General features: G+C 41.0%; 2 protein-coding genes across 8 annotated transcripts in view; one reads left to right on the plus strand and one right to left on the minus strand.

Moving 5' to 3' along the window:
• The first annotated feature begins 7,081 nt into the window (after positions 1-7,081).
• On the plus strand, positions 7,082-15,055 carry TIFA (TRAF interacting protein with forkhead associated domain). Of its 5 annotated transcripts, XR_011436306.1 has the most exons (4): positions 7,082-7,246; positions 7,671-7,752; positions 9,075-9,292; positions 13,798-15,055. XR_011436306.1 is itself a non-coding variant. In XM_070259813.1 (2 exons), exon 2 carries the CDS (start codon positions 13,822-13,824, stop codon positions 14,377-14,379), a length of 558 nt encoding a protein of 185 aa, XP_070115914.1. In that variant the 5' UTR covers positions 9,155-9,292; positions 13,798-13,821; the 3' UTR covers positions 14,380-15,055. The 5 variants fall into 5 exon arrangements, 1 of the variants encoding a protein (XP_070115914.1); XR_011436307.1 differs by lacking the exon at positions 7,671-7,752 and having other exon boundaries at positions 7,086-7,246; XR_011436305.1 differs by lacking the exon at positions 7,082-7,246 and having other exon boundaries at positions 7,279-7,752.
• Positions 15,056-19,839: 4,784 nt separating this feature from the next.
• Positions 19,840-27,880, minus strand: part of AP1AR (adaptor related protein complex 1 associated regulatory protein) — a 34,574-nt gene continuing 26,533 nt past the window's right edge. For 2 of the 3 annotated variants that reach the window (XM_023636739.2, XM_023636737.2), the window contains 4 exons: positions 27,403-27,461; positions 26,667-26,740; positions 25,507-25,635; positions 19,840-21,725 (listed from right to left, as the gene is read on the minus strand). In XM_023636739.2, coding sequence (XP_023492507.1) covers positions 21,460-21,725; positions 25,507-25,635; positions 26,667-26,740; positions 27,403-27,461 — 528 coding nt within the window. In that variant the 3' untranslated portion in view covers positions 19,840-21,459. The remainder of the gene's footprint in view (positions 21,726-25,506; positions 25,636-26,666; positions 26,741-27,402; positions 27,462-27,880) is intronic. The other variant, XM_023636740.2, reaches the window with a different exon arrangement.

Below are 27,880 nucleotides of genomic sequence, written 5' to 3' on the forward strand. Positions count from 1 at the left end.
GCTGTTTTATTCCAGCTGTCAGTAACGTTCATCCATGAACCAATTTTTTAAAACCTCATAAATCTCATTGAGAAATGCATTTTCCATAAAATTTCATTCTGTTTAATAGCTATTCATCAAAATATATCATTTATTTTTGACTTTATAATCCATTATGAATTCATAATTCTTGGATAATTCCTTATTTTTAAAAATTTAATGGTTAAAATGTATGGCTAGAGGAAATAAAAATGTTTAATTTCAGTATCCACATGTTTATATTATAAAGAAATATGATAAATAAAACTTTCAAGCAAATAAACTACTTAATATTAGGAGAAAATTCTATGGAGGAAGTGGAATGGAAATAGATGTTTAAGGAGATAAGGGAATAATATAAAATTTCCAGTTGTTAAACTTGTACATATACAAGAACTTGTATGTGTGTTTTTAAATGGATGACAGGGGGCATCAAATCACTAGCACGTATAATTTTTATTGGATACATCTAAAGAGTTATTAAATATCTGATTTAGATCCTTTGCAACTATTTAAAGTTATGATAAAAGATGAATAGCAACTTTAAAATGTGTGAGACAGTTATTGTTTTTGTAAAATTTTGTTTGAGGGTAGGTGAGAAAAATGTTAGAAATTCAGTGCTTTAGAGGAAGGACTGAATATTCTAGAGCCTAAAAGAGGGCACTGGATAGTTGGGAATGTAGAGAGAAAAAAGGGTACTGACAGTGCTACCATTCTTATGGAGGAATACAATAAGGAGACTTTCATCTTCCGTACCATTTGGACAAGAGTTAAGTCTGTCTCCAATAGGGAGGGATTCCCGCTAGAATTCCCAGAGCCGTGGAACGTAAAGATGCACTGTCTCATTTATAATCACAATGTTGAGCTTTAGAAAGATTTCAAAGATAAAAGTTCCTTGAGATGGAAATCTAATAACACAAGCCTCAACTATTGTCAGTGATTGAGATGTATACCCTAGGTATTATAATATGGAACATAAATCGCTGAAATAAGCTGATATCATTAATTCATTCAAATAGCACGTTCAGAGCATTTATTTTGTGCCAAGTGCTCCATTGGTGCCCTGGATTCAGACTGACCACATAAGCAATACCCTCAAGGCAATCGCCGTGATAGATGGATTGGTGGAGATATGGCTAGAGATTAGCTGGAAAAGTAGGAGTTAGCTCATAATATGAGAGCTCTGTGTATCATTCTAAGGAATTTGGACTTTTGTCTTGAAAACACCAGGGAGGGGCCAGCCCCCGTGGCAGAGTGGTTAAGTTTGTGCATTCTGCTTCAGTGGCCCAGGGTTCACTGGTTTGGATCTTGGGCCCGGACCTCTGCACCCCTCATCAAGCCATGGTGTGGCAGCATCCCACACAGAGGAAGTAGAATGACCTTCTACTAAAATATACAACTATGTACTGGGGCTTTGGGAGGCAAAAAAAAAAAAAAAGGAAGATTGGCAACAGATTTTAGCTCAGGGCCAATCTCCTCACATACACACACACAAAAATCAGAACTGAAATCTATTAAAAAAAAAAAGAAAGCACTGGGGAATCATATAAAAATTTAAGGAATATAGTAATAAAATAGTGTAATTATTTTAGAAAGAACACTCATCGTAGTTAGAAGGTTGGATTATGGAACAAGGTTTGTACCCGGCAGAGATCATGGTAGTGGATGGATTAGAAGGCAAGACTGGAAAATGAGTTGGAAGACTAGTGCAACGGTCTGGAGAGAGGTGATGACTGGGCTTAACTAATGAGAGCAACAGTGGAAATCAAAAGGAAAGGAAAGAAATATTTGTGGGACCCTGTGGGCCTGCAGAGGTCACACCCTCTTGAAGCCAGCCCTTCCTAAAAGCCAAGTAGGCGAGAGTGATGGAGTAACTGGGCCACATTTCAGTGAAGTGGGAGCGGTCCACGGTCCTAAATGATGCAGAGAAGTAAGTGAAGGAGGATGAGGACAAAAAATGTCCATTGGCTTGGCAAGTAGGTCAACGGTAGTTTTAATAAGAACACATTCAGTGGAGAGGTGGCAGAAAGCAGATGGAGTCTTTTTAAAATCCTGGTAAGATAAAGAAGTAGAGTAGAAAGAGAATCTTTCCGTCTAAGCCCGGCTTAAACAAAATATACAGGTGGAGCCTACTTTTGGAAGGGGTTACCCTCCTTCCGAAGGTCCTTCAGTGTTGGAGCAAGACGATCTCAAGACCACCTTAACCCTTTTATTATATAATTAATTACATAATAAACTTGAAGGCCACAAACAGCAGGGAATAGTGATATTTCTGTGGGGATAATGGCCAGAATGTCATTCTGGAACTTTCTTCTCGGAATTATGTACCTAGTTGGCAGCACAATGATGGTAAACATAAAGAGAGAATCAGAGACGGAGGATAGAAAGAGAATTTATTCCAGGTATGGCATTTCTCCGAGGCAATATTTTCTATTTTATTTTACAAGAAAATTAAATTATTGTGTTATAAATTGAATAATGCATATCTTCTGACCCTCATTAGTAGTATAAAATGCTATGTGTTAGGATGCTAGCAATTCACCAGATTTTTGAAAATTAATGAAGGAGCACTAGCAAATGAAATCTAAATGCTTAAATATAATATTAAAGAAGGGAGGTTTTTGGTTTTGTTTTCTTTTTTACTAAAAATTACACCGATAAGGAGCATTGTTTGACAAAGCTTAGACTCAACAAGGGAAAGATGAAGTCACCTGGTTTGGAGGACATGTGATCGGTAGGAATAAGGCCCGCCCTATATCCGCCCTTCTTTTCCTGCTTACACAGCATCTGGCTCTCATAATGGGTGATGGGGGCTCCAGGACCAGCATCTACTGGGGACTCTCATAAATCATTGAGGTTCTCCAACAAAAAAACTGTATCAGTGATCTATTGTTGCATAACAAATTACTTTAAATTTAGCAACTAAAAACAGCACTCATTAAATTATCTACTCCATGGACCAAATGTAAAATATTTATAAATGAAGATGCATCTTAAATGTCTATAAATGGTGGCATAACTAAAGCATAGATGTTATAAGTATTTAAGAATTCAGCGGAAACATAATAAAGCTTCTATGATCTACAAAAAACCCCCAGCACCCATGTATTATGTCAAGGCTTCTGCCAGTCAGAAGTGTGGGCACCTGAGAGCTGAGAAGGCTGCAGTTCTCATCTGAGGCCTGGGGCCTCCTTCAAGTCCCAGTCAGGTTGTTGGCAGAATTCCAGTTGTAGGACTGAGGTGCCCATTTTCTTGCTTGCTGTTGGCTGGGGGTCACTCTCAGCTCCTAGATGCCACCCGCAGTTCCTTGCCATGTGGTCTCCACAGGCAGTTCCTGGCGAGGATGTCTGCTTCCAGGACAGCAGGCGTGTCTGTCTCTGACTTCCTGAGGGGCTCAGTCCTTTTGAAGGATTCACATGATCCAGTCCAGCCCAGCAGGATAATCTCCCTTTGGATTAACTCGAAGACAAGTAATTAGAAACCTAATCACAGGAGTGTTAGCCCATCATATTCACAGGTTCTGCCCACACCAAGGGGAGGAGATTACACAAATTGTGTACACCACGGGGGGGCAATCTTGGGGGCCATCTCAGAATTCTGCTACCACAACAACGTTGCCACAGCTGTCTCCAGGGAGGGGCAGGACAGATGGTCCGAGACAGACTGACCCCTCCTCTCCCTCCAGCCTCCAGATGCCCTGTCTCTGGGCCTCCAATGTTCTCCTCACCAAATGACCACTATCTTAAGAGTCTGAGCTTTATTGCTATCCTCCATTCTGTGAAAAATATTGAGGCATTAAAGCACTAAGTGAGACCTTTCTCTTGGGAGACTTCTCTTACTTGCCTCTTCTTGAAAAAGCTTTTTTGGTGTGTAACCATAATGCATGCCAATGAGACAAAAGTCCAAACAGTTTGAAAAAGTACATAGCGAAAAATAACTCCCTGCCTCCACCTTCTGCCCTCTCTCTTCCAAATTCTTTTCCTGAGATTAACCAATGTTATCTGTTCCATGTCTCAGATCTCTTTGCAGGTAGTACATGCATTTACAGACATGTTTATTCCACAAACGGTAGGACTTTTGTTCTGCGCTTTGGTTTTTTCTTGAGTGGTGCATCCGACAGATCTTTCCACATAGATCTAAATTGTTTTAACTGCAGTCACTTGACTCCAGGCCTAGGGAGGAAGAGAAGTCCTCACTAACTTTTCTTCATTCCCATCCCAACACTTTGGGTTTCCTCCTGTCTCCCATTTAGGAGACTTTTATGGAAAAAGAGCTAAGAGAGATGTCACAGGGGATTCTGAATGTTTTCACAGGTCGACAGCATCAGCGGTGATGGGGTACCCCTGGGCTGAATGACTCGGAATCTGAGCATCTGTGCTGGACAATATGGAGATTTAGATGAGCAGGCATCCAAGGGGTTCGGAGCACATTCAGCAGAAGGCGAACATTCTGTAACCCCATCACCAGCGAGCAACACAAACAAGCAACACTTTTTCATTTTTTTCTATACTGTTTAATCATATTACCACAAATTAGCATCCTCTGTTTTTGATTTTAAGTGAAATATAATAGGCTTTCAGGTACATCAGTTTAATTATTTTTAAGATTCTTAGCACGGACAAATATTTTTATAGTTCCAAACAACCAAGTAACTGAATGAGGAATCGTGTTGTGACCCATGTCACGGGGGTGGGGGTTGGCGATAGTAAGGGGAACAGTTACTGAAGGGACTTCACCAATTGAGTATGAGAGCTGAGACAAAATTTTACTTTATTTTTTAACATTAATACAATTTGGAAATTTCAAATTGTTCAAAGCTAGATGACAATATATTGGGTTGTCAGCATTTACATTATTTTTAAATTAAGTGATTCATCACTGATAGTTCAAACGGTAAATCCCTCTTTTTTTGTATCAACAATATACACACCTAGAGTTTTCTTCTGTTTTGCTTTGATAAACAATTCTACCCTGACTTTTGGGATACCATTTCTCTGAATGGTTCCTTTTAATCTCTTCCTAAATTAGCAGTTTAGGAATAGTACTTAAACCTTCCAGAAAGCACTTAGCTTACGTCTGCATCCCCAACAACAGTGACAGCCTTTGGCTATATCAAGTGAAGTTAACCCAGTTTAAAAGCCACCCAACACCTTTGTTAAATTCACAGGAAGGGAGTTTGCTTTAAGAGACATTAGCAGCCCAGGAGCAGTTCTGAGCACAAGAGAATGTTTTTGCCACTTCCAGATCAAAGAATGGGTTTGTCAAAAAGACACAAGCACACTGAAACCAAAAATAAAAATAAAATAAAATAAAATTGTTTTCTTCCTTTTCGAAAAGGAAATCTGCAAATAAAAGAGCCTCAAAAGTGATTTCCAGCAGGCGTGTTCTCAGCAGCAGCCTGGTGATGGTAGTACATACTGGAAGCTTTCCTTCCACAGCCTGGTGTTATTTTGGATGAAGTGTTTTCACACAGCCTTTTAGCAATTCGCTTGTTTTTAGAAAAATCATAGCCTGAGGTGAGAATATCTGTATAACTCCTTCCTGTAATCTCTAGTACACTAGTCCTAGTGTGTTCCTTCAACATTATCAAAGAATGATGCTCATGTCTTTCTATAAATGAAACCATTACTTCGTTTGCTTAAATTTTGACGTTGAATAACAAGGTGGTGTTAGTGCCATAGAGTTGATTCTGACTCCTGGCGACCCTGTGGACAGCAGAGCGGAACCCTGCCGGGTCTTTCTGCGCCATCGTCTCCCCTTCCAGCACTGTATCAGACAACGCTCCGCTGCTATTCACAGGGTTTTCATGGCCAATTTTTTTCAGAAGTGGGTGGCCAGGTCCTTCTTCCTAGTCTGTCTTAATCTGGAAGCTCCACTGAAACCTGTCCACCATGTGTGGCCCTGCTGGTATTTGAAACATGGGTGGCAGCGTTCAGCATCACAGCAACACGCAGCCACCATAGCGTGACAACCAGCAGCCGGGTGGTGTGGTTTCCTGAGCAGGAAAGGAACCTGGGCGGCGGGGGTGAGAGCCCCAGATCTTAACCACTAGACCACCACGGCTGGGTTAAATAACAAGAAAACAAGTAAAAGCTGTAGTAAAATTGTAAAATAAACTCTGCATTTAAAAATGTTTTTGGCAGTTTTATACAAACAGAAACAGAGATTACTTTGCCTAGTTTAGGTATTAGTGATTTAAAATTGCTTCTTTTTAAAATATCCCCAGTGGATCCTGAGGAAACTCAGAAAATTGAAATTACAGACAGAAATGACCAAATTTCTTTTTGGTTCTGGCCCTATCCAAACTTTTAGAAGTTTTCCGGGCCTTTTGTCAGTTTTCACCAAGTCAAGGTGATCAAGGTTGCCAATGTCTGTGCCTCAGTTACTACTTTGAGGGGAAACAAATGGAGCAGGCAACGTAGCCACTGCCAGAGTCCCCTCAAGCCTCAAGGAACAGAAACTTTTCAACTGTGCGCTCTTGGCTATTTCTCAACGTCCACAAACCATTTTCCGTTTTAGGACCCTTCACTTGTAACCAATTGTCAGTCAGAGGGAGAAAATCACTATTGATATTGGATTCTGATTGACACTGAAGACATTCAAAATCTCGTTTGGGTCATTAGGAAGCCATCTTGAGGGAAACAGAAAAACGGAGTAATCTTCAGCAGCATGAATTTTAGCAATTGTTGTATTTTCTCTATTAGTGTTATTAACAACACCTAAATAGTCCTTGGCAGTTTATAAAGCATTTTCACATCTTAATTTTAAAAGTTAGAAATGAGAAACTCCACTTTGGGTAGTATTATTGTATGAGTTTGTTGGTATTGTCAAATTCCATTTCTTATCTTCCACCCACTCTAACGTTCTTCAGCTGAAAGAAGGTAACACTGGCTGTGTCTTATTTCAGAGAAGAAGCTATAAATGTTGATTAACGAATGAAATTGCAGCTTTACGGGAATCTGCCTCACTTGTAGGTGCACCTTTCTTGCTTCCTTCCTCATGTTTACGGTTCTTGATTATAGCTCAGTCGGAGAGTTCAAAACTTGACCCCTCCCCAGAACTTCTTTATCAGATGGCGAGGCAGCAAGCCGTTGATGTCATTTTATTGCCAGGGAAACTTACTCATAAATAAGCCCTCTGCTGAAGTCAAAGGCAGAACCCAGACAAAGGAGCGGCTCCCATCCGACGACGTTTACCAGAACTGGCGGGCCGTTTCCCAAGCGCTGAAGTAGGCGGGCCAGTATGACCTCAGTCAATGCCAGCTTTGTCCCCCCTCCGCCATTCTCAATCCTCTTTGTCTTTACTCTCCCTCCTGCCCTCTTTGGGCTCTCTCCACCCTCAGTTCATTCCAAACCTTCTTCCTGAGGCAGAAAAACAGTGTCGCCTTATTCATGCTAAGCTGTAAAGGACTCCTGGGAGGGCGAAGTTTCCCACTGCACCTAGTACCAGCCTTCACTTGTGGACCCCCAAACCCCGGGTGTCGAGTGAGGAAGCCCCCCAGGTGGACCGGGAGGGAGAGGAAGCGCACGGGCTGCTGGGTGTCAGGTGGGGGCATCCTGGGCAGCGGCAGGCTGATTTGGAGCTCTGGAGCAAGTTCAAATCCTGCCTCTGCCCTTGCTCGCCGCAACCCTTACCCACCCTCTGGGCCTCAGTTTACTCATCTGTAAGGGAGACCTACTCTCCTGGCCGCGAGGATGAGATGAGATGACGCGTGCCCTGCACCTGGCTTGCTTGGTAGGTTGGTTCAGTTTCCTGCCTCCTCCCACCCGCGTCCCAGGCCAACACTTGGGGCGGAGGGGAGTGGGGTTCGCGCTTAATGCTGAAGCGACTCCATTCACTTTTCAAACTCTAGCTGGTAAGTCACGCCCTCTCGGGAACAGCCTCCTGTTTGCGGAGGCTTGGCCTCCGCTGTCACTGCGCAGCATCACACGGGCCGGGAGCGCGGAGGGCGGTCCGGGGCCGGGCCTCCGGGGCGTGGGCGCGGCGGCCCGCGGAGGAGACAGGCGGGCGGAGTCCGGCGGGCGCGCAGTCCCCGGCGGTGAGGGCTCCCGGGAGGCGAGCTTGGCAGCGCGGGGAGGACACAGCGCGCATCGGGCCCCGCAACCCTGCTCGGCGCGTCCCCATCGCGCCCACCCGCGTCCCGGTGGCTGCGGCCGGTCCAGGCGCCCCCGCGGAGTCGGTGCGGACGTGGGGCGCGTGCGGTGGCCATCCCCCACGAGGCTCCGCCAGCTCGCCTCCATTAGCGACGTGCAAAGCGGTTCTGGGAAGTTCACGGACTCGGGGACCCAGGTACCTGCGGACAGGGTGGGGGGTGAAGTGGGGACTGTCTGTTCTGTGTGTCGCCCAAGGGGGAAGCTCCGTCAGTGAGCGTCTCGGATTTTCTGGGAAGAGTCGTCGCCCGCTGCTCCTGCCGGCGGGACCACCGCGTGGGCGCCCCAACAATGATAGAGTGATAGAGGGCGAGATCCCAGCTTTGCAAAATACAGAAATATTTATCAACGGTGGGGGAAGCGCCTAAGAGAAATAGTGGAGACGGGGCGTGTTTTCTTTGTGCTTTTCTGTGCTTTCCCGGGCGTTTTCCTAATCGAAAAACAAGAATTCCGCTTAGAGGGCCGCCCAGCGGCCGAGTGGTTAAGTTCGCCTGCTCCGCTGCGGGCGGCCCAGTGTTTCGTTGGTTCGAATCCTGGGCCGGACATGGCACTGCTCATCAAACCACGCTGAGGCGGTATCCCACATGCCACAACTAGAAGGAGCCACAACTAAGAATATACAACTATGTCCCCGGGGCGGGGGGCGGGGGGCGGGGGGGGAGGGGGGCTTTGGAGAGAAAAAGGGGAAAAAAAAAAAGAGAATTCCACTTAGGAGGTGTCGCTCACAGCCTGCCTCGCCATCCTCAACGCCCTTCACCCTCGCTGCCCGAACACCTGTTGGGGACCGGGTTCCCTGGAGCGTGGTGTTCCTCTTCTGCAGAGGGTGCCCCTGGACCTGCCTGGCTTGCTTGAGGCTGGTTCATTAGGAAAATACAGTCATCTGTTGTTTTCTGGGACTTTATGCAGTTTTCAGATTGAAAGGAGCGATTTCCCAAATCCTCTGGAAGCCGGAATCCACGCTGACCCTCACGGCGGATGTCTGCAGCCACCCAGCAGCTGGGCTTTGCGGGCCTGATTGGGTACCGGTCGGTCTGGCACCGCGTCTGAGAACAATTGGGCTTTCCTAAGGGTTTCCTCCGGCTGTTTTGGTTCTCACCGCTCCTGCTGCGACACCTGTTACTTTGGTAAGTATCGATGCTTCTGAACAGCAGCGGTCACAGATGTCTTCACAGTCCCGCAGGGAGATGAGTGGTGACAGGGTCAGGCAGGAGGACAACTGCGTCTTCTGCTGTGCTTTTTTCTTTTCCCCTCCCCTTAGCTCAGTGCTGGGTGTTGGTCAGGGAAGAGAGCCTTTGATAAAATAGGAAACTTCCACTTGGAACAGGGCAAAGACATACTCTCTCGGGAGTATCAGTAGGGTGGGGGGCTGAGGAGAAATGAAAGTAAAAATTTTAGAGGGATGCCTCCCTTAACACATCACCCAGAGCAAACTTCATTGTTACACAATGGAGCTTGTGTTAAAAAACAAATTGAAAGCATGTGAAACCTGTTGGCATGCATGATGACCCAGGGGCACCAAGCTTGCTGTTGAAGTGCTTGGACACCTGTCCCCTTGTAGCAAAAATCTCTCTTTTTGTTCATGACAACTGAAGGCCAAACAGCCTTCTGCAGGGGGAGGGTAGTATGTCTCTTCACTGGCTCTGCAGGGCCTTGGGAGGAGTGGCTGGTGTGTGTATGGCAGGAGTGGGGGATGGGAGTGTGAGCCGGGGTGGAGATGATGTTTTTGCACCTAACACCTCTGCACACTTCCACCCTTCCTTCCTTTGAGAGGAGTCAGAAGCCGACCGCAGAGTTGAGTGCTTCTCTTCCGGGTCTGAGGTCCCGGCTTAGTGTGTCCTTCTCGGGTCCAGCACAGGAGGGGTTAACTCCTCTTCTGCCCCTGGAGAGCGGAGCGCCCAGGCCATCTGTGTTAGCTTTCTGTGATAAAGGTCCTGCTAGCAGAGCTCGTTTTCATTTCTGTATTTCTTTATCTGTTTATTGTGGTTCGTTTGTTAACACAGATATTCCTGCATGTCAGACATCATCACAGTGTTTTCCAACTTTCTGATGTCAGATATCACAGTTTACCACTTTAAAGATACTTGGCTAATATCCAACTCCATTAATTGCATAAAAATAAGATGGTTTGTGATTTTGTAGAGAAAATATTTGTTAAATGTTTGAAGAGATCTTACGTGCACGTGGTGTAAAATCCCAAAGGCACAGTTGCAGTGAAGTCCCCTCCCGTTTCCCGGTCATTGGTGGCCGCTGTTGCCAAAAGGTAGGCTCATTGGTCTTCTGTTTCTTTGATAACTTGTACAAACAGATTTGAAAAAGCTGCTTTTGAGCATTTGCATGCTAGTAATTAAAAAAAATTTTTTAGTTTATTACTTTAGTTTTCTGTTAGTTTACGTCTTTTCTGTTTTTCTGCTGACCTCTCAGAAATGTCATAGATTCAGGCCATTTTGTAGAGGGACCCTGCAGCCTTGGAAATGAATGAATAGATTAATTTCTAAGTTCCTTGTGTTCAGAGACCATGATTGACGCAACTTGGGAGCTCCCCAAACAACCCGCCACAGTTACTAGTGACTCCTAGGTCCACGCTAACATCCTACACCCAGGCTTAAGGATAACGGATGCTCTCGGTAACCTGGAGCTTCAGAGCCCCTTCCTCTTAGGAGGCAGCAGGAACAGTGTATTTCCCTCCCCAACACTAGATTCTAGTGGCTTGCTGGTTTTAACGCACCTCTGTGGCCCTGTTCTCCACAGGTTAACTGCTCTATTTTCTGAAGTAACTGGTAACAGGGAGCAGTGTTTGCAGTGGGTAAGAGAGGATACGTTTCTGTTCTGTTTGAATCCTGCCTTTGACACTGGCTTCGTGATCTGTGCTACTTAGCTGAACCCTCTGAGACTCAGCTCCCTCCTACGTGAAGGTGATTCGTAGGGTTGTTGTGAAGATTAAGGAAGACAGTCCGTGTAAGGGGCAGCACTGGCCTGGTGCAGGATGGCCCGTGGTGATGGTAGCCCATATCACTGTCAGGTTTGCAGTCTGTCATACTTTCACAAGACGGGCCACTGCACATGGCCGGTGACCTCATGGCCTAGGAAAAGATGACCTACAGGAAGAGGGGTTGATTTCTTGCCCTCATTACATGTCCTTTATGGCGCTGGGACCGAGGCTGAGCTGCTCATTTTGGGGACTGGCAATGTGGCAGAAGGAAAGAAGAAAGGCGAAACTATGCAGTGGCTTCTGAAGCTTCTGTTTGGAAATAAGCTTCCTTGTCACTTCCATTCGTGTTTCATTGACATGGCTGTCAACAGAGTGGGAAGTATCATCTTTCTAAAGGAGCAGAGCCGTCGGGGTAGGCCTGGTAGGGAGTGGCAGCAAATATTTGATAGGTACAGTCTCTCAGTGTTTGTCGGAGGGTCCCAGTTATGGACTGGAAGTCCATGAGACCCTGAGAGACGATGCACATCAAGACGCTCATAGCCACTCATTTATAAACCAGTGTGCTAAATTTTTTCCCTTGCAGTGGATGCTGTATCTGGGTACCAGCCACAAGAGCCTGTTTGAGGCAAACTTTTCATGGTGGCAGATTTGCTCAAAAGACTGAATCCTAAACTATTAAGTTATACAAAGAGCACAAAAACAAAATTGGGTGTTACCAAAAGACTATGTCCAGAACACATCACAGAACTGTGATTATCCAAAGTCCAAGAATGAATTAGAATGAAGGCAGTGTACCCTAAACGAGGCTGAGATCATGGACAGATTCTTGCTCTTCCTTTTAAAGCTCTTTACTTGTTAACAGCTAATTCTTTTCTTGTCACCCGCTAATTGCATCATCTAATGGTTTGTTATATTTTCTTTCATGCTGTCTGCTTCTTGAATAATGAGACTTTATTATCATCATTGAAGAATCTTCAAATCACAGTGTAGGATGGATTAACCAAGTCTACCCATTGTGTGTTTTCTTACTGTCTTCGGTTTCATAGTAATTTTTACCACCCTTTGGCCAGTGTTTTGAGGGTTCCTCTCACTTTTCTGCTTATAGCTGGATATCTCTTGTCTGCATAGGTAATGCAATATGATGCAATAATGTCCAAAAAGAATCTATTATGAAAGTAAATTTAAAATTAAGGATGTGTTTCCAAATCCATAAAAAAAGAAATTTTGCTTTGCTGTGTCGTTTGTTGAATAGTTGAATAAATTGAGAGTTTGATTTTTAGCAGCATAACTTTGCAAAATGGAAGGAAAGATTGTATCTCAAAAGTAAACATCAGCACACAAAGAAAAAGAAAGCATTTTTTAACCAGTTTACTTCTGACACCAGCATCTGTTATAGATGGCAGACAGAAAACCATGAAACTACAAATTAACTTCACTTACCACTACTGATCCCCAGGGGCTGGTCCGGTGGCCGAGTGGTTAAGTTCACGCACTCTGCTTCGGCCACCCAGGGTTCGAGGGTTGGGATCCTGGGTGTGGACCTACACACTGCCTATCAAGCTGTGCTGTGGCGGCATCACACAGAACTCGAACGACCCGCAACTAGGATATACACTATGTACTGGGGCTTTGGGGAGGGAAAAAAAGGGAAGATTGGCAACAGATGTTAGCTCAGGGCCAGTCTTCCTCACCAAAAAACATACCTTAAAAAAAGAAAAAGCTTAAAAAAAAGACTATGGGTCCCCAAACCCCAAATACAGTCTTTGAGGAATGCATGGGGACCCTCAGCATCGTTCTTTTGGTATAATTTCCCCACCACACTAGATTAAAGGAATTCTGTGCAGCTGTTCAAAAATGAAGTAGGTTTATATGTGTAGATGTGGGGAAAAATCACCTATTTGTAGTATTAATTGAAAAAATGCAAGATCTAGAACTAAATACAGTATTCCTATTTGTGTAAGAAATTGTTTTCTCTGTGTGTAGAAATGTATGCGTATGTGTGTGTGCACACGTGTAGTTATCTTGTATAAAGACAATTTCTGTAAGGATCAAAGCCACTGAAACAGAACATTCGCACTGAACCGCTGCGCCACCGGGCTGGTCCCTAAATCGTCACTGTTTTTAACCCTTTACCTACTAGAAATCTAAGCAAGGATATAAAGGATAATTGTTGTAATTAGTTGTTTACAACTTTTTCATTTTTTAATTTAATCAGGTTTCACAGTTCATAATACCTCTAGTTGTAAGTCAGTTAATAAACTGTAGGTTTTCTTTATGTGTATATCCTCTGTGGGCATTCATACCAAAGGAAGTCTTTATTCCTGATTTTAAAGTATAGCTGTCGTGTTTTCTCTGGGCCCAAATCACTCTATTTAAATGAGAAAGGCAGGGAAGTTTCTTTATGCTCCCCCCAGATCACTTGATTATCAACAACCATTCCTCGTTATTGTCTGGATTATATGTATGGTTTTATTGTCAAGCTAGAAATGAAAAATAGGTAGGCAAACATAATACACCGCTTCTCATGGGGCTTAGTATAAGGTTTCACATATCTACTAGTTAATGGAAAGTATTCTAGGTATGGTTTTCTTAAAGTTCAAATAACTCACCTATCAGAAGATTTTTGTCAAATTGTGAGGATCAAAGCCCTCAGGGCCTAGAGTGTGGGAGTAAACTAATGTGCAGGTGTGATTGCCGCAGGTGGGTCTGGTTCTCGGGCGCATCATGTCCAGTTTCGAAGACGCGGACACAGAAGAGACGCTAACCTGTCTCCAGATGACTGTTTACCATCCTGGCCAGCAGCCAAATGGAATATTCCAATCAATAGGGTTTCATAAGCGGGAGAAACTCCCCTCCAGGGAAGAGGTGAAATTTGGCCGAAGTTCCAAAGTCTGTAATTATACCTTTCAGGACAGACAGGTTTCCCGAGTTCAGTTTTCTCTGCAGCTGTTTAAAAAGTTTGATAGCTCAGTTCTCTCTTTTGAAATTAAAAATATGAGTAAGAGGACCAGTCTGATTGTGGACAACAGGACGCTGGACTTCCTGCATAAAGTGGACCTGCCCGACAGGTGCATGATCAGATTCGGAGACTATCAGATCCTGATGGAGAAGGAAGATGGAGTGTCGTTAGAATTTTTTGAGACGGAGTTTATTTTGTCTCCAAGATCACTCTTGCAAAAAAACTACTGGCCCCCACAGAATCCCATACCTGAGTATTGCCATTCTGTATGGTCTTCCTCCCAAAGCACTTCTCCTATGGAAACGGACGAAAATGAACTGTGAACACAGAGGGCTAAGAGGACAATCATGAAGGACGTAGAGCTCTGTAGACAACGCTTTCTAGACGCTCCGCTTACGAAGTGGTGTGCCGGTACTGATCGGTCCCCTTCGTTACTGTGGTATGTTATTGTTATCTGCTGTGCTGGCAAATTTGGGATCTGGTATTTTACTTTTGAAGTCTGTAAATTGTGTTAGTCATCGATTTGGTCTCCTGTTGCATTCCTGGATGTATGAAGAATTATTTTAAGGGTACAACTGTGAGGGTTATTGTACAAGAGATCTCCTTTGTGATGAAGGAAGAGTGTTCTCAGAGTAAGGTTATATTATTCTCACTTTATGCTTGACTTTAGTCCTATGCTTTAATTTTGTTTGTAAGGAACTCTCTCTTGGTTTGGTCATATTATTTCACAACGGTCATTTGTTTTCAAGGTCAAGACTACGGGCAAGTTGTTACTAGTGTTGTAGCCTGTTGGTACTTATAGTACCAGTGTCCTGGAACACAGCATAATGTTTTGGAGTATTGTACATGTGTCGTTGTGTTTTTAATATGGGACGATTTATTTGAGCAATAATACCTTGATTTTCTATGATTTTCTTTCTATAGAATTGTACTTATTCCCAAGAATACAGTTCTCTTTATGTATACACAGCATCTAAAACCAATAAACATTTGAATGTACCACTGTGTTTATGATCATCTTTCAGGTTTTTTACCAAGTTTTAAATTATTTGATTTTTATGTACAACAAATTTTTAAATTCCATGAATTCAAAGCTTTAACAGCATCCATGCACATCGTAAAGTTTCCTTCTGCAAACATTTCCCTTGAAACTCTTTCTGAAGAAAGGAGACTACTGTTCTTTTTCTTTTTTTAAATTTTTTTTTGAGGAAGATTAGCCCTGAGCTAACTGCTGCCAATCCTCCTCTTTTTGCTGAGGAAGACTGGCCTTGAGCTAACATCCGTGCCCATCTTCCTCTACTTTATATGTGGGACGCCTACCACAGCATGGCGTGCCAAGCAGTGCCATGTCCACACCCAGGATCCGAACCGGCGAACCCCGGGCTGCTGAAGTGGAACATGCACACTTAACTGCTGTGCCACCAGGCGGCCCCAGGAGAGAACTGTTCTTGGACTGCTTTACGGGAGGCATGCGGCAGGCCTCAGGCAGAGGCCATGCTGGGGGCTGTCACACCTCCAGCTCTGCCCCCCAGTGCATACCGGCTCCATTCTCCATTTGTTCCTCACTCCCCATGGTGGCACACGGCCACCAGTGGCTCCCAGGTTTTGCACGTTATTCATCAGCCACCGAAAGAGCATGATCTCCCAGTTCCAGTTCCAGCGAAGGGGCAGCTTCGGTCAGGTGCCCACCCCTCTACCAATCAACTCTCCTCAGGTTAGGTTAAGTAATGGCTGCTCCAGGCAGTGACCACATGGATAGGAAAAGCATTTTCTGTAAAACTGGCCACAGTGGATGGGGGTGGAGGCAAACAAAAGTATTAGTGTTTGATATGGGGTCCTGTTAGCTAAGTTGTGAAACTCAGTACACCCCTTAAGGACTCATTTGTCCCAGGAAATTGATTTTTCTTGGGCTCTTTAAGTAGAGGGGCGTATTAATTGGTGCCAGTGTTAGTCATAGGCAGTCTTCTAGAACCTGCAACTTTATGACAAGGTGGTGCTTTTCAATGGTGAAATCTCATATATCATGATTATATAAGCGTATTCTAGAAGATTCTGTCTCTACTATCTAATGCACGGACTGACTTGAAGCAGCATTACCTTTAGGCTCTAACATGCATGGTCACGTTTGTTTCAATATATCTTGTAGAAAAATTAGCTCTAATCTTGCTACCAGGAGCTAACAATTGTTAACAGCATGTGTATGTGTGTGTGTTGATGTAGTAGCTGCTTCCATGTTATCTTATGGCCCTGTCTGCTTTTTTAGTTCTCTAAAAGGGGTTTAATTCCTTATGGTAATTATCTGTTAAACTATCAGGTGTGGGGGCCAGCCTCGTGGTGCAGTGGTTAAGTTCGCACGTTCCGATTCTTGGCGGCCCAGGGTTCCCCGGTTCGGATCCGGATGCGGACATGGCACCTCTTGGCAAAAGCCATGCTGTGGTAGGCGTCCCACGTGTAAACGTAGAGGAAGATGGGCATGGATGTTAGCTCAGGGCCAGTCTTCCTCAGCAAAAAGAGGAGGATTGGCAGCAGATGTTAGCTCAGGGCTAATCTTCCTCAAAATAAATAAATAAATAAATAAATAAAAATAAAATATCAGGTGTGGTTACTAGTTTACTAACTGGACCCTGACTGAAACAATCAGAGCTTCTATTTCAGGTGGTGATCAAGGATGAGCACTATGAAAAGTGCAATGGAATGTGCTGGGCTGCTAGTTGGTACTAATGGTGCCCAAGGGCATCATCACTCATCATTCCACTATTCAGCCTTCGTGAAAATATTTATCTGTCCTTGTATCTCTTAAGCAATGAATTCAGGGCCAGGGACCCTGGTGAAAAAAATGGGAAAGCAGTGATTTCTGCTCTGTTGCTGGTGTCAACATTTGTTGCTAAAACAGAAAACTTCTGAGGTTAGACAGTCAAGATAAGGTGAAACAGTGGAACTTCACCTTTGGTCAAAGTGCCTTTTTATAATATCATTTTTGATATCATAAAACAACTTTTCAATCATCCGAAGTTAGTTTAGCCAGATTTTTTCTAACAGCTAAGCAAAAAACCCCTAAACCTCAAGAAACCCTCAAAAATAATACTGATCTAATTCCTATAGACAGGAAGCATGTGTAGTGTCGAGTGTGGGCTCTGAACCCCCTGCCTGGGTTTCTCTACCATTTCCTGGGGAATTTGTCACTAACTCTGAGCTTCAGTTTCCTCTTCTGAAAAACAAGGATTCAAATAGCGTCTCCCTCATAGGGTTTCTGTGAAAATCGCCTGAGACACAGTATGTAGCATCCTTACCACCGTGTTACACATGGAATGTTATTGTGAATAGCACTGAGCAAAAGCAGTCCTTATGTTTAATGGTCACATATAAAAGATTATCGAACTACAGAGGACATTGCTACATTTGGGTGTCAGGAAAAAAATCTTTAAATAATTTGCAATATTAATAAAAATAATGTATTTTAATATCAATTTCCTAATTTAATTTCACTTTCAGCTTTAATATTTCCTGCAGATACAAGAATCAGATATGGGAAATCTGTGTTTTTCATTGACTTCTTCTGTGATCTCCTTTACTGTCAGATAATTAACCAGAGGTACCAAGTAAATGCTATATAATTGATATAAAGTCTTTTTTAGACATCTGTGTTCTTAAATTATGATTAGAACATCTTTACGTAAAGTAAAATAAAATTCTGGCCTCTACCAAAAAAACGTATTTCTCTAATTACTGAAAAAAAAAAAGCAGGTGTAATTCCAGGTCATACCATTTTAGAAGTTCTAGTATTTTAAATAAAACCCTCACATAACTCCACATTCCCCTCCAGCTACCCCATTTTGTGCTAACAGCGACTTTTTAAATAGTCTACTCTGATCATTCTTTATTCTTCACTTGTTATGATACTCCATAGTTTCCATTTCTTCATTTGTAAAAACAATACCATGCAACAGTCTTCATGTTCCCAAGCCAATTGGCCACCTGTCCTTTTCTCTCAACACCCCCATGGCACTTGATGTCACTGACTCCTCTCTTCTTGGCTCCTGTGACATCACACTCTTTGGTTCCTTGCGTTCCTCCTGTATCTGCTTCTTTTGGGCATTTCTCTACCCATGACTTTTAAATGTCAACACTTAGTTTGCCTATATGCCTTCTCTGCCTATATGCTTCCCCGAGGTGATCTCAGCTAGCATGACTTAACATACCATTTACCTACTAATGACCCCTAAACTTCTACCTAGACCTCTTCTCTGAGCTGCAGACTGACTCCGTTACCCACCTGACATCTTCAGATTTCTCATAAAACCTCAAATTTAACTTTCCAAAGCAGAACTCTTAATTTCCTCCACTCTCCCAGACCTGTTCCTCCCACTACGTTCATTAAGTCAGATACCAAGAAGTTATTGTCAAGTGTAGTTGCAGCTGCTAGGTTGGCTGTCACAATTCCATAGATTTGGCCAGAAGGGAGACAATGAGCTCAAATAGATTTAGACAGTTTATTACTCACACAAGCAAAAGTAAGATCAGCAGTCAGTGTTCTGCATCCTTGATCCCTAGGGATGTCCCTAGGATGACACTGAACCAGGGTGGCCGGATGACCTAAGTGGAGGGTAGCTCTGTCACTGAGGAGCTAACTCTAAATTCCAACCCAGCAGTTGTATCAGCCTCCATCTGTATCTGAGCAAGCGTGAGGTGGAAATCCCACGCCTCACCAAACCAGGCAGTTGGATGAGAAACTGCCTCATGGCAGCCTTCTCCAAGATGGGGATGCAGCTGATAAATGGCCTCGTGACCGCTCCTCTAAGACTGCCTGTCGAGGCATTTTCCAGGGAGGATCACAGGGCTCTCGGTAAAGACTTGGGTCAGACTATGGTTGAGTGTTGCTATGTGGGTATATACAGTGAGCAAGGTCGCCAGGATACCACACTGGACGCATTGCCTACAGTAGTCTCTGATCCCACTCCTTCTTTTGCCCCCATATCTAACCCATTTGAAAATCTTCTGGGTTCTCTCTCAAGTTAGTCTGCTGTGCATTCCTACAGCCATCATCATCCCATGCCACAGCATGTCCTGCTAGGAGTACCATATGTCCTCTCTTGCCCTCTTACAACCCATTCTCTACACAGCAGCTAAAGGAGTTTTTCAAAAATGCAAATCTGATCACCGTACATTCCAGCTTCCAAAATGTCAGTGGCTTCCTTTTATATATCAAATAAAACTCACTCTTAGCCATGGCCTACAAAGCTTGCATGATCTGGCCCCTATCTACTCCTCCAATGTCATCTCATGGCACTCGCCCTCCCTCCTGCTCAACAATTGGGTCTCAGCTCAAATCTCAGAAGACTCCTTGACCTGTCAAAAGTAGCCACTCATCCCCAGCGACCCTGCATCCGATCCTCTTGTATTTTTCCTAATTGTGATCAGTGGTTTTCTCATTTATATGTTCACGTGTTATTGTCTGTCTCTCTCACCAGAATGTAAGCAAAGAGCAGGGACTTTGTATGTCTTTTTACTACTGTGTCCCTAACACCCTACCAGACACAGTAGGTTCTCAAATATTTGCTGAATAAATAAATGTTATTTCTAGTGTTTTTTATAAACATATAAATCAAGAAAATATCCTTTTCTTAGCAGTTAAAATACAAGCATTTTCAAGTTTAGTTCTATCCTGTGCTTTCCTAAGTCACCCCTTTTTGTCTTCACAGCAGATTTAGTAAAATAATTATTTTATAAGTTAGGAGTCAGAATTATTGCATGTTTATGGAGTAAAACTAGTAATAATCAAATAATTTATTATTTTTAAATGTAAAAATGTGTTTATTCACAATCCTTGAGAAGTTACCATTCCTTCAAAAAATTCTTTATGAACAAAATGCCAAGAAAAATTACAATCATAGCTTATGCCAAACCAAAAATATACATCTGATGTATACAAACTTTAAAAAGCATAACACAGGCAATGTGAATATAGATTACCTTTAAAATATTTCCAATGACACAGCTACAATTTAAATTATGTCAGGAGACAGAAATAATAGCATTACATATATATTTACATATTTAAAGTGTCATATTTATTTCTACGAGATAAAAAAGGAAATGAAACTACAGCTGTCATTGCCTAGTAGTTCAAATATTGCAAGGGCCACATGATTTTTTTTTTAAGTACAGCAAGAACTTTACATTTCTATTTATATCTGGACCTTCCTATGTTTTTGAGAACATGCACTGTCATTGCTGCAAGAAAAAGAAAAGAAAAAAACACTAAGGAAAAGTTGAAAAACAGTTTGCTACTAAAATCATACTCAATCCCCAGCAAAATCAAGACAAGCAATTAGGGAGTGTCTTGTGTCCTTGGCCTTTTACATTAATATGTAAAATTTAGAGAAAAGAAGAGTTAATGGTCTATCACAAAATGCAGTTATATATATTGATATACTTAGTTCCATCCCATTAAAGCACCTTGTATTACAAGGCAAAGGAAAGCTTAACAAAATCAATGGATCCTTTCATACCAGAAAGGATTTTATTTACTTTGAAATACCCGTATTACCTTTTTAGGTTTTCCTTTCTTAATAAATCATGCACAGAGAATATGTTCTGTGTAAAATCTTCCTTAGACCATTGATTGGAAATATAGAATTAAAAAAAATGACAGCTAGAAATTTGGTATTTCAATTAACAAAGTCAATATTCATATTTATAGTGGCATGTAAAAGGAAGTGAAAAACCTAAGTATATATATTTCTTAAATATTATTTTTGATTACCAACTTTAAATATCCAAACTGAACACTTTTTTAACATATCCTATCCTTTGTTCAGACTGAATCAACATTATTATAATAGGATATGCAGTAAGTGCAGAAAGAAACGGATACTTCAGCATTTCTTTAGGGTCATCTTTGTGCTTACTTCTAGATAATAAAATTTAAATAAGTCACAGGAATAAATAATGCTGGAAAAGGGAACACTATTCTCAATCTGAAGCTGGCAGTCCCTCATGCTCCCTTCACATCTGCTGAGAATTAACACAAACAGCCTTAATATTTTTACAGTTAGCTGCTGAAATAGGCTTAAGAAAGCATTCAAAGTAAAATCAATAAAACTTTTTAAAAAGTGAAAACTACAAACAGTAAACAGGAATGATATAAAGAAAAGTTAAAATAAATTTAATTGCTAACATGACAGAACCATTAAATTGTTTTGAAAAGCAGAAGGCAGATGAAGCAATTGCACTTGATTCTGTAGCAATTCCGACCAGCCTGCCATCCCCATCCCTTTCTAATGCGCACAGACAACACAGTTTCTCACCTCCGTCTTACAAGAAGGCTCAGCACAACCATTTATACATTCTAGTTGGTTTTTAACATTTGGTCATAACGACGGACAGGGTCACACAATTTTACTCTATCGTTTCTGTTGATCTGCATCAGATTGCTTTATGCAAGAATCAGACAGTTCTAATACAGGATTTACAAATCCAGAATACTCAGAATTGCCATTATCATCCATTTCAGCACTAACAAAATCATTCTCCCACTCTAGGCCGTTGGAGTCCTCAGAGGCTGACGTCGGATTACTTCCGGTCCTCTTGCTGCTGGATTTCAGTGCTGCCCGGAGAATGTCTTCCTCTGTTTTGGAACGTTCTCTCATTGGAAGCATTCGATTCATTCCTATTATTTGCGCAGAATTATTAGAAATGTCAGTGAAGATTAAAAAAGCTAATTAAAAGACTTCCAATTTAACAATAGAGTTTTTATTTAATAATCAGATTTGATCTGTGAATTGACTTAAAGAGTCAGTTAAGAAGGGAATTCCCCTTAAGACGGGGAACTGTTGGGGTCTAATACTAGAGTGTGCCTTGGAGAAAAATAAACATTAATACTCACAAAAGGACAGTTTTTTTTTTTTTTGTAGTTTTCAAGATATATTTCAAGGGAAATACTAGTGATTTATTTAATTATAAAATTAATGAAATAATGATTTTACAATCTATATATCATCAAAGTGTAGTCATTAAAAAAAAGCCATTTCAAAACACACGGTTTACTTTTATGCAATCATCAAACAAGTATCAAGCATATACTGGACTAGATACTGCTGAGGAAGAAAGAATATTTCTCTCTGTTCCTCTTTTATTTATTTGCATGCTTCTATATATATGCATGTGTATGTGTATACACCCACACAGGCAAGCAAACAAGTAATGTAAATTCAAATATTAATAATAAAATATCATAAATAATAAAACCCAGAAAGAGGGTAAAAAGTTTGGATGGGAGATAAAGATCGAAGGCTTGAATGAGTCCAGAAACGTGAATGATGAGAAGAAAGGAAGCTTGCAAAGACTTGGGGGAAGACAGTTTAAGCAGAATACTCCAGGACCCGAGGCCAGAATGAGCTTTGTATGCTGAAGGAATAGAAAAACAAGCCAGATGGACTAAAGCATCATAAATGTGGGGAGGGAAGGATGAGATGAGGGCCAAGAGGGATGTATCGTCTTTGTAGATAGATCATTGTGTGAAGTTTGGAATTTACTTTAAGAGCAGTTGGGAATTCATCGATTGGGATGGTCAAAAGTGGCAGTGGCATGATCTGACTTGCCTTCCTACAAGTGCATTCTGATAGTACAGCTGGAAGCAGAGAAGTGGTATTTAAAAACTATTATAGTACAGGTGAGAGAGAAAAGTGTCTTGAACCAGATGGAAGTAGAGGAAGTGATGAGACTTGATCAGATTCTCATACTGCATATGTGTTTTGAAGCTGTTGGCTATAGGACCTGCTGATGGACTGAATGTAAGATAGAAGGAAAGAATGGAGTAAACAATATTTTCTGTGTGTTAGTCTGAGCACCTCAGTGAAAATATATTTCAAACCACTTAGAAATATTTTTCTAACATCTCCAAAATTTTTGAGGAGCAATTATTTGTAACATTCTTATCTGCTACATTATACTTATCTGCCTGGAATGCTACCCTCTCCCTGTTTGTCTCCCATCTCTTTCATCAACTAACTGATATTCCTTCTTCATGACTCAGTATAAATATATCTTCCTGTAGATTCAGAAAAGGACAGTTTTGATGCAACACTGAGCATCTACTAAGGTGAAATTTTTGAAGCGCCATAAATAAAGCAGAATGGATGGAGGACTTCAATTGCTATTAGTCTTAAATGGCCAAATCAGTGTGTCTGCCAAAGTCCTTTCCTGCCCAGAGGACAATTTCATTTCCCAGAGATAATATAACTCTAATGCTAATGCTAACAACATATACCTTTCCAGCATTTGCTAGGTTCCAGTTATGTTGTTTGCACTTCACATACATTAGCTGATTTGATCTTCAACAACTCTGCGAAGTTACATACAGTGCTGTCATTATCCCCCATTCTACGGTAAAGGAATGTGATCTGGCCAAGGTCACACAGCTACAGAAGTGATGGAGCAAGAATCTAAATCCATTCAGTCTGGCTCCGAAGTCGGTGCTCTTCTGTTATTCTGACTCTACCACAACAGAATAGCGACAATTCTAGGGAAAACTGTTCTGGATCTAATTCTGAACAGAAAGAAACTGGTCAGTACAGTGAAAGCATCAAAAATCTTGGAAGAAAAAAATGTCGTTTTGGTAGAAGGAAGAGAGGGATGACAGAAAAGAAACTGGAATTTATAAGTACAGAATCAACATTGGTAACAGAATTAAAATCTAGGACTAGAAAAGAGACTATAACATCCCTAGACACATTTAATAATTTTGTTTTCTGACCTTAAAGAATCAGATCCTACAATAATAAAAGAACATTTAAATTTCTGAGCACTGTTGTCTGTCACTCCTGAAAAATGAGAAAGACTCAACCCAGCAAAGCAAGTTATCCCTATAGACGAGATAAAAACATAGCTGGATGCTAATATAACTTTGTGGGCTTGTATCCAATTGAGTAACACTATGTCTAAAGGAAGCTGGACTGCACAGCAGTCTATAAACAGATTTCTAGTGGGCTGTGTCTTCTATCTCGTCTAGTTTAATAGTTCTGTTAATGACTTGCATAATAACCTCAAAAGTCATTTTATCAGCATACAGCGTGGATGCAGAATTAGGAATTGAAAAACCTGAAAGGCTTTGTTCAAATTGAACAGATGCTAAAATAAAAATAAGTTTAAAGTCTGCTAACTGGGATCCAAACATGCAATAATCTAAATACAGGATTGGGGAAACAGTGTTAGCTGAGAAGACGATTTAAGGAAGTTGATGCAATCTTTGGTAAAGTTATTCAAGGCCACTGTATATCTGTTTTTTTACTGACAAAACAAATAGCTTGTTTAGAGGATCTAAGGTCCATTCCATCTCAAAATTCTATGAAATACTTAATGCTTACTATTGTTCTTAAAGCCCTATGTTCTGTAATTGGTTCTTCCTTTTTGGATTACTGATTTCTTAAAATGAAAATGAAAACTTGGGCCTTATTCAGTGAAATAGACTTTTCTTTAAAAAAAATCCACATTTTAGCTATAATTTTGAGTACTTGCCATGTGCTACATCCTGTGCTGGGTGTTTTATATAAATTTTATTTAATCCTCACAACATTTATTCATTCATTTGTTCTAATATTTACTGACTGCCTGTTATGTGTTGGGCATTTTTAGACCCTGAGAATACAACAGTGAATAATCATCCTTTAAAGGAGGTTGATTATTCCCTTTTTGTGATGAATAAACTATGGCTGAGAGAGATTAAGAAATCTACCTAAAGTACTACAGCTACGAAGACATATCAGCTAAAATTCAAACTCATGTGTGTGTTACACCTTTTGTACTACCAGAAAGACTAACAAATTGTTAACTTACAATGAACCCAAAGTTAACTAAATTCGGCTTTACGTTGCCCACAAGGGGGCAGTGATTATTCTTATTGAGCAGTATCATGGGCTGGATTACAAAAACCGTAAAATGAGAAATTTACACTCAATTTTTTTTTTTTAAGATTGGCACCTGAGTTAACAACTGTTGCCAATCTTTTTTTTTTTGCTTTTTCTCCCCAAATCCCCCCAGTACATAGTTGTATATTTTTGTTGTGGGTCCTTCTAGTTGTGGCATGTGGGAAGCCACCTCAGCGTGGCCTGACAAGTGGTGCCATGTTCACGCCCAGGATCTGAACCAGCGAAACCCTGGGCTGTCAAAGCAGAGAGCACGAACTTAACCACTTGGCTACAGAGCCAGCCCCATCATTCAATTTTTAAATCTCCAAAAACATTAAGAACTAAGCAACTTTCTAAACAATTTATCAACAAATGATAATCACTAATATAATAAGAGTCTAAGAAATTTTTATGCTGATTTTTCAAGGCCTTCCAGTCATTTCAGTTTAAATAAAGTAAAATACCAAGTAGATTTCTAGAAATTAACAAAGATTGAATTAAATTAGGTATTAAATTAACTCAGGTAAAATTGTGAATATGAAATACCTTCTTCATCTTCCCACTCTAGATCTAAGGATGTGCTGTCATCATTTCCACTAGTTGATTTAGTTTTGGTCATCAAATCACAACTGCTTTCTGTATTTGGTGTCAAAACTGTAGCATCTGATGAAAGTCCTACAATATACACCAAATACAATTAAATGTGGCCATGTGTACTCTTTTACCACAAACATTTATTTTGCAGTAATTGTCTCTCTCCAGATATTATTATTCCCTTTAACATCCTAAGAAACAATTATTGAAATCATTACATTACTAAGTTTCTGTTAGGAACAGTATGAAGGGCTTTTTTTCCTTTCTTTCGTTTTAATTTTTTTGTCATCTAGCACAGTAAACATGCAAATTTAAATGAATTATAAACTTCTCAAATATGATGAACTCTAGGTAATATTTTTTTTTTTTTAAAGATTTTATTTTTTCCTTTTTCTCCCCAAAGCCCCCCGGTACATAGTTGTGTATTCTTCGTTGTGGGTTCTTCTAGTTGTGGCATGTGGGACGCTGCCTCAGCGTGGTCTGATGAGCAGTGCCATGTCCGCGCCCAGGATTCGAACTAAAGAAACACTGGGCCGCCTGCAGCGGAGCGCGCAAACTTAACCACTCAGCCACGGGGCCAGCCCCGTCTAGGTAATATTTTTAATAGTCAATTTCAAAGAGGGACAAAAGAACAAATGAAAAAATAAATATGATAAAACAAATAAAGAGCAATCTGTATTTTCAAAAGGAACCACAACTATACTTCCATTACTGGAAAGCATAGGAGTTTTGACTCTAGAAACTTGGAGAACAACATTTTAATCTTATAAATCAGTTTGTAATAAGTAGATTAAGTACACTTTTGTACTATTTCCTCCCATCTTCTCTTTTTGTGGGAGGGGAAAGGTGGGTTCAGAAGAGAAATGGAAAAAGGAGTGCTTGACTCCCTCTACGGATCTACAGAAATAGCCTGAGATTTTTCTTTGCTCCAACTCCTTTTAAAAAAGGAAAGATAAAATTGTATAATTATGGACTAGTTAATGACCTATCTGGGCAACACGAATTGAAGGGTAGGAAGTTCTTCTATAGAAACAGAGCCAGGATCTCCAATTATCTGTTTAACGTAGCATAAAGTAAACTTAAAACCTACACAGATATTTTAAAAGACTTACTACTACTTCGAAAAACTTCGTACTGTGACTTTATATTTCTCAAACAAGATTCAAAGTCGTCTTCTGGTCCCGAACTGTAATAAAAGTGAAATAAATTTTTTATATATTCACAGTAGATGCAACATAATGCACGCTTAAGTTAATGAAGGCATTTTGGCTTGAAGGTCTATCCAACACAAATTCATAATCACTGTACAACTGAATAATCTAATGAAAATAGGTCTTAATTTTCTTAATGCTAACAGTAAACTAAAAACAGTAAGATTTTGGTTAATGTTGAAGTCAAAATCCAAAGCTCAGCCATAAGCCCAACTTCACAATTTACCATAATGACGCATGAATGAGGTTCTCTGAGTGAGCAGGAAACACTCGTGGAAAGGTGACATCTGAAATGTGTCTTCCCCAAAATGATCACGCATAACTTTATAAAACAAGAGAGGGGCTAAGGCAACCACAAAGGACCCGGGCATAAACAATGTATCAAGGCATTCAGTGTGCTGCTGCATGATCTTCTATATGGAAGATGTGGCCACTCTTAAAAATGCAGTAAAGTCAATTCAAATACATGATCACTTTCCAACATAAAGAAAGCAAATGTGCTCAGTATTCTTACAAGACAATGTCTTTGAAAAGCAGTACTATTTTAGGGAACATGAATGTGGATACGTGTACAAACATCCAGGCGACCTGTGTTCTCTTTGGAAATAACGTTTTCTACCACAAAGGGAGGGTTTACCTTTGATAGTCTCCATTGCTTGAAGGGTGGTATCGCTGCACAACTCTCTGCCTTTCTTGCTTTGGAAACATAAGGCAATACAAAATCACTCTGTTATAAAATTATATTTTTTAAAACCATTCATGCAACACTGAAAAGGATTTTTTTCTAGTTTCTAGAAAAATAAAACTTAAAAAGTTATTCTATTTTAGTCTTTTTCCTTAAATGCATCACTGCTCCCTTCTAATTATGAGTAGAATTTCTCAGTTTCTGATCCTTAAGCGGTCAGAATATTCATACTGTTACTAAAAATAACTTTTAAAACAAATATATATTGGTGTACTCAACATTCATATTACACCTAAGAACTTCTAATAACTGGAAAGATGAGGGGCAAGAAAGAAATAGCTAAAAACAGTAAATGAAGTTCTATTCTGGGTGAAATAAGTAGCAAGAAAACGAAAGATCTAGAAGACCTGGATGAGTTAATTCAGAAATA

This window comes from Equus caballus, chromosome 2 (genome assembly GCF_041296265.1).
Source record: "Equus caballus isolate H_3958 breed thoroughbred chromosome 2, TB-T2T, whole genome shotgun sequence".
NCBI lineage: Eukaryota > Metazoa > Chordata > Mammalia > Perissodactyla > Equidae > Equus > Equus caballus.

Bases quoted from the DNA above. Each gene is read 5' to 3' on its own strand.
- TIFA (XM_070259813.1), top strand. From the start codon at position 13,822: ATGTCCAGTTTCGAAGACGCGGACACAGAAGAGACGCTAACCTGTCTC.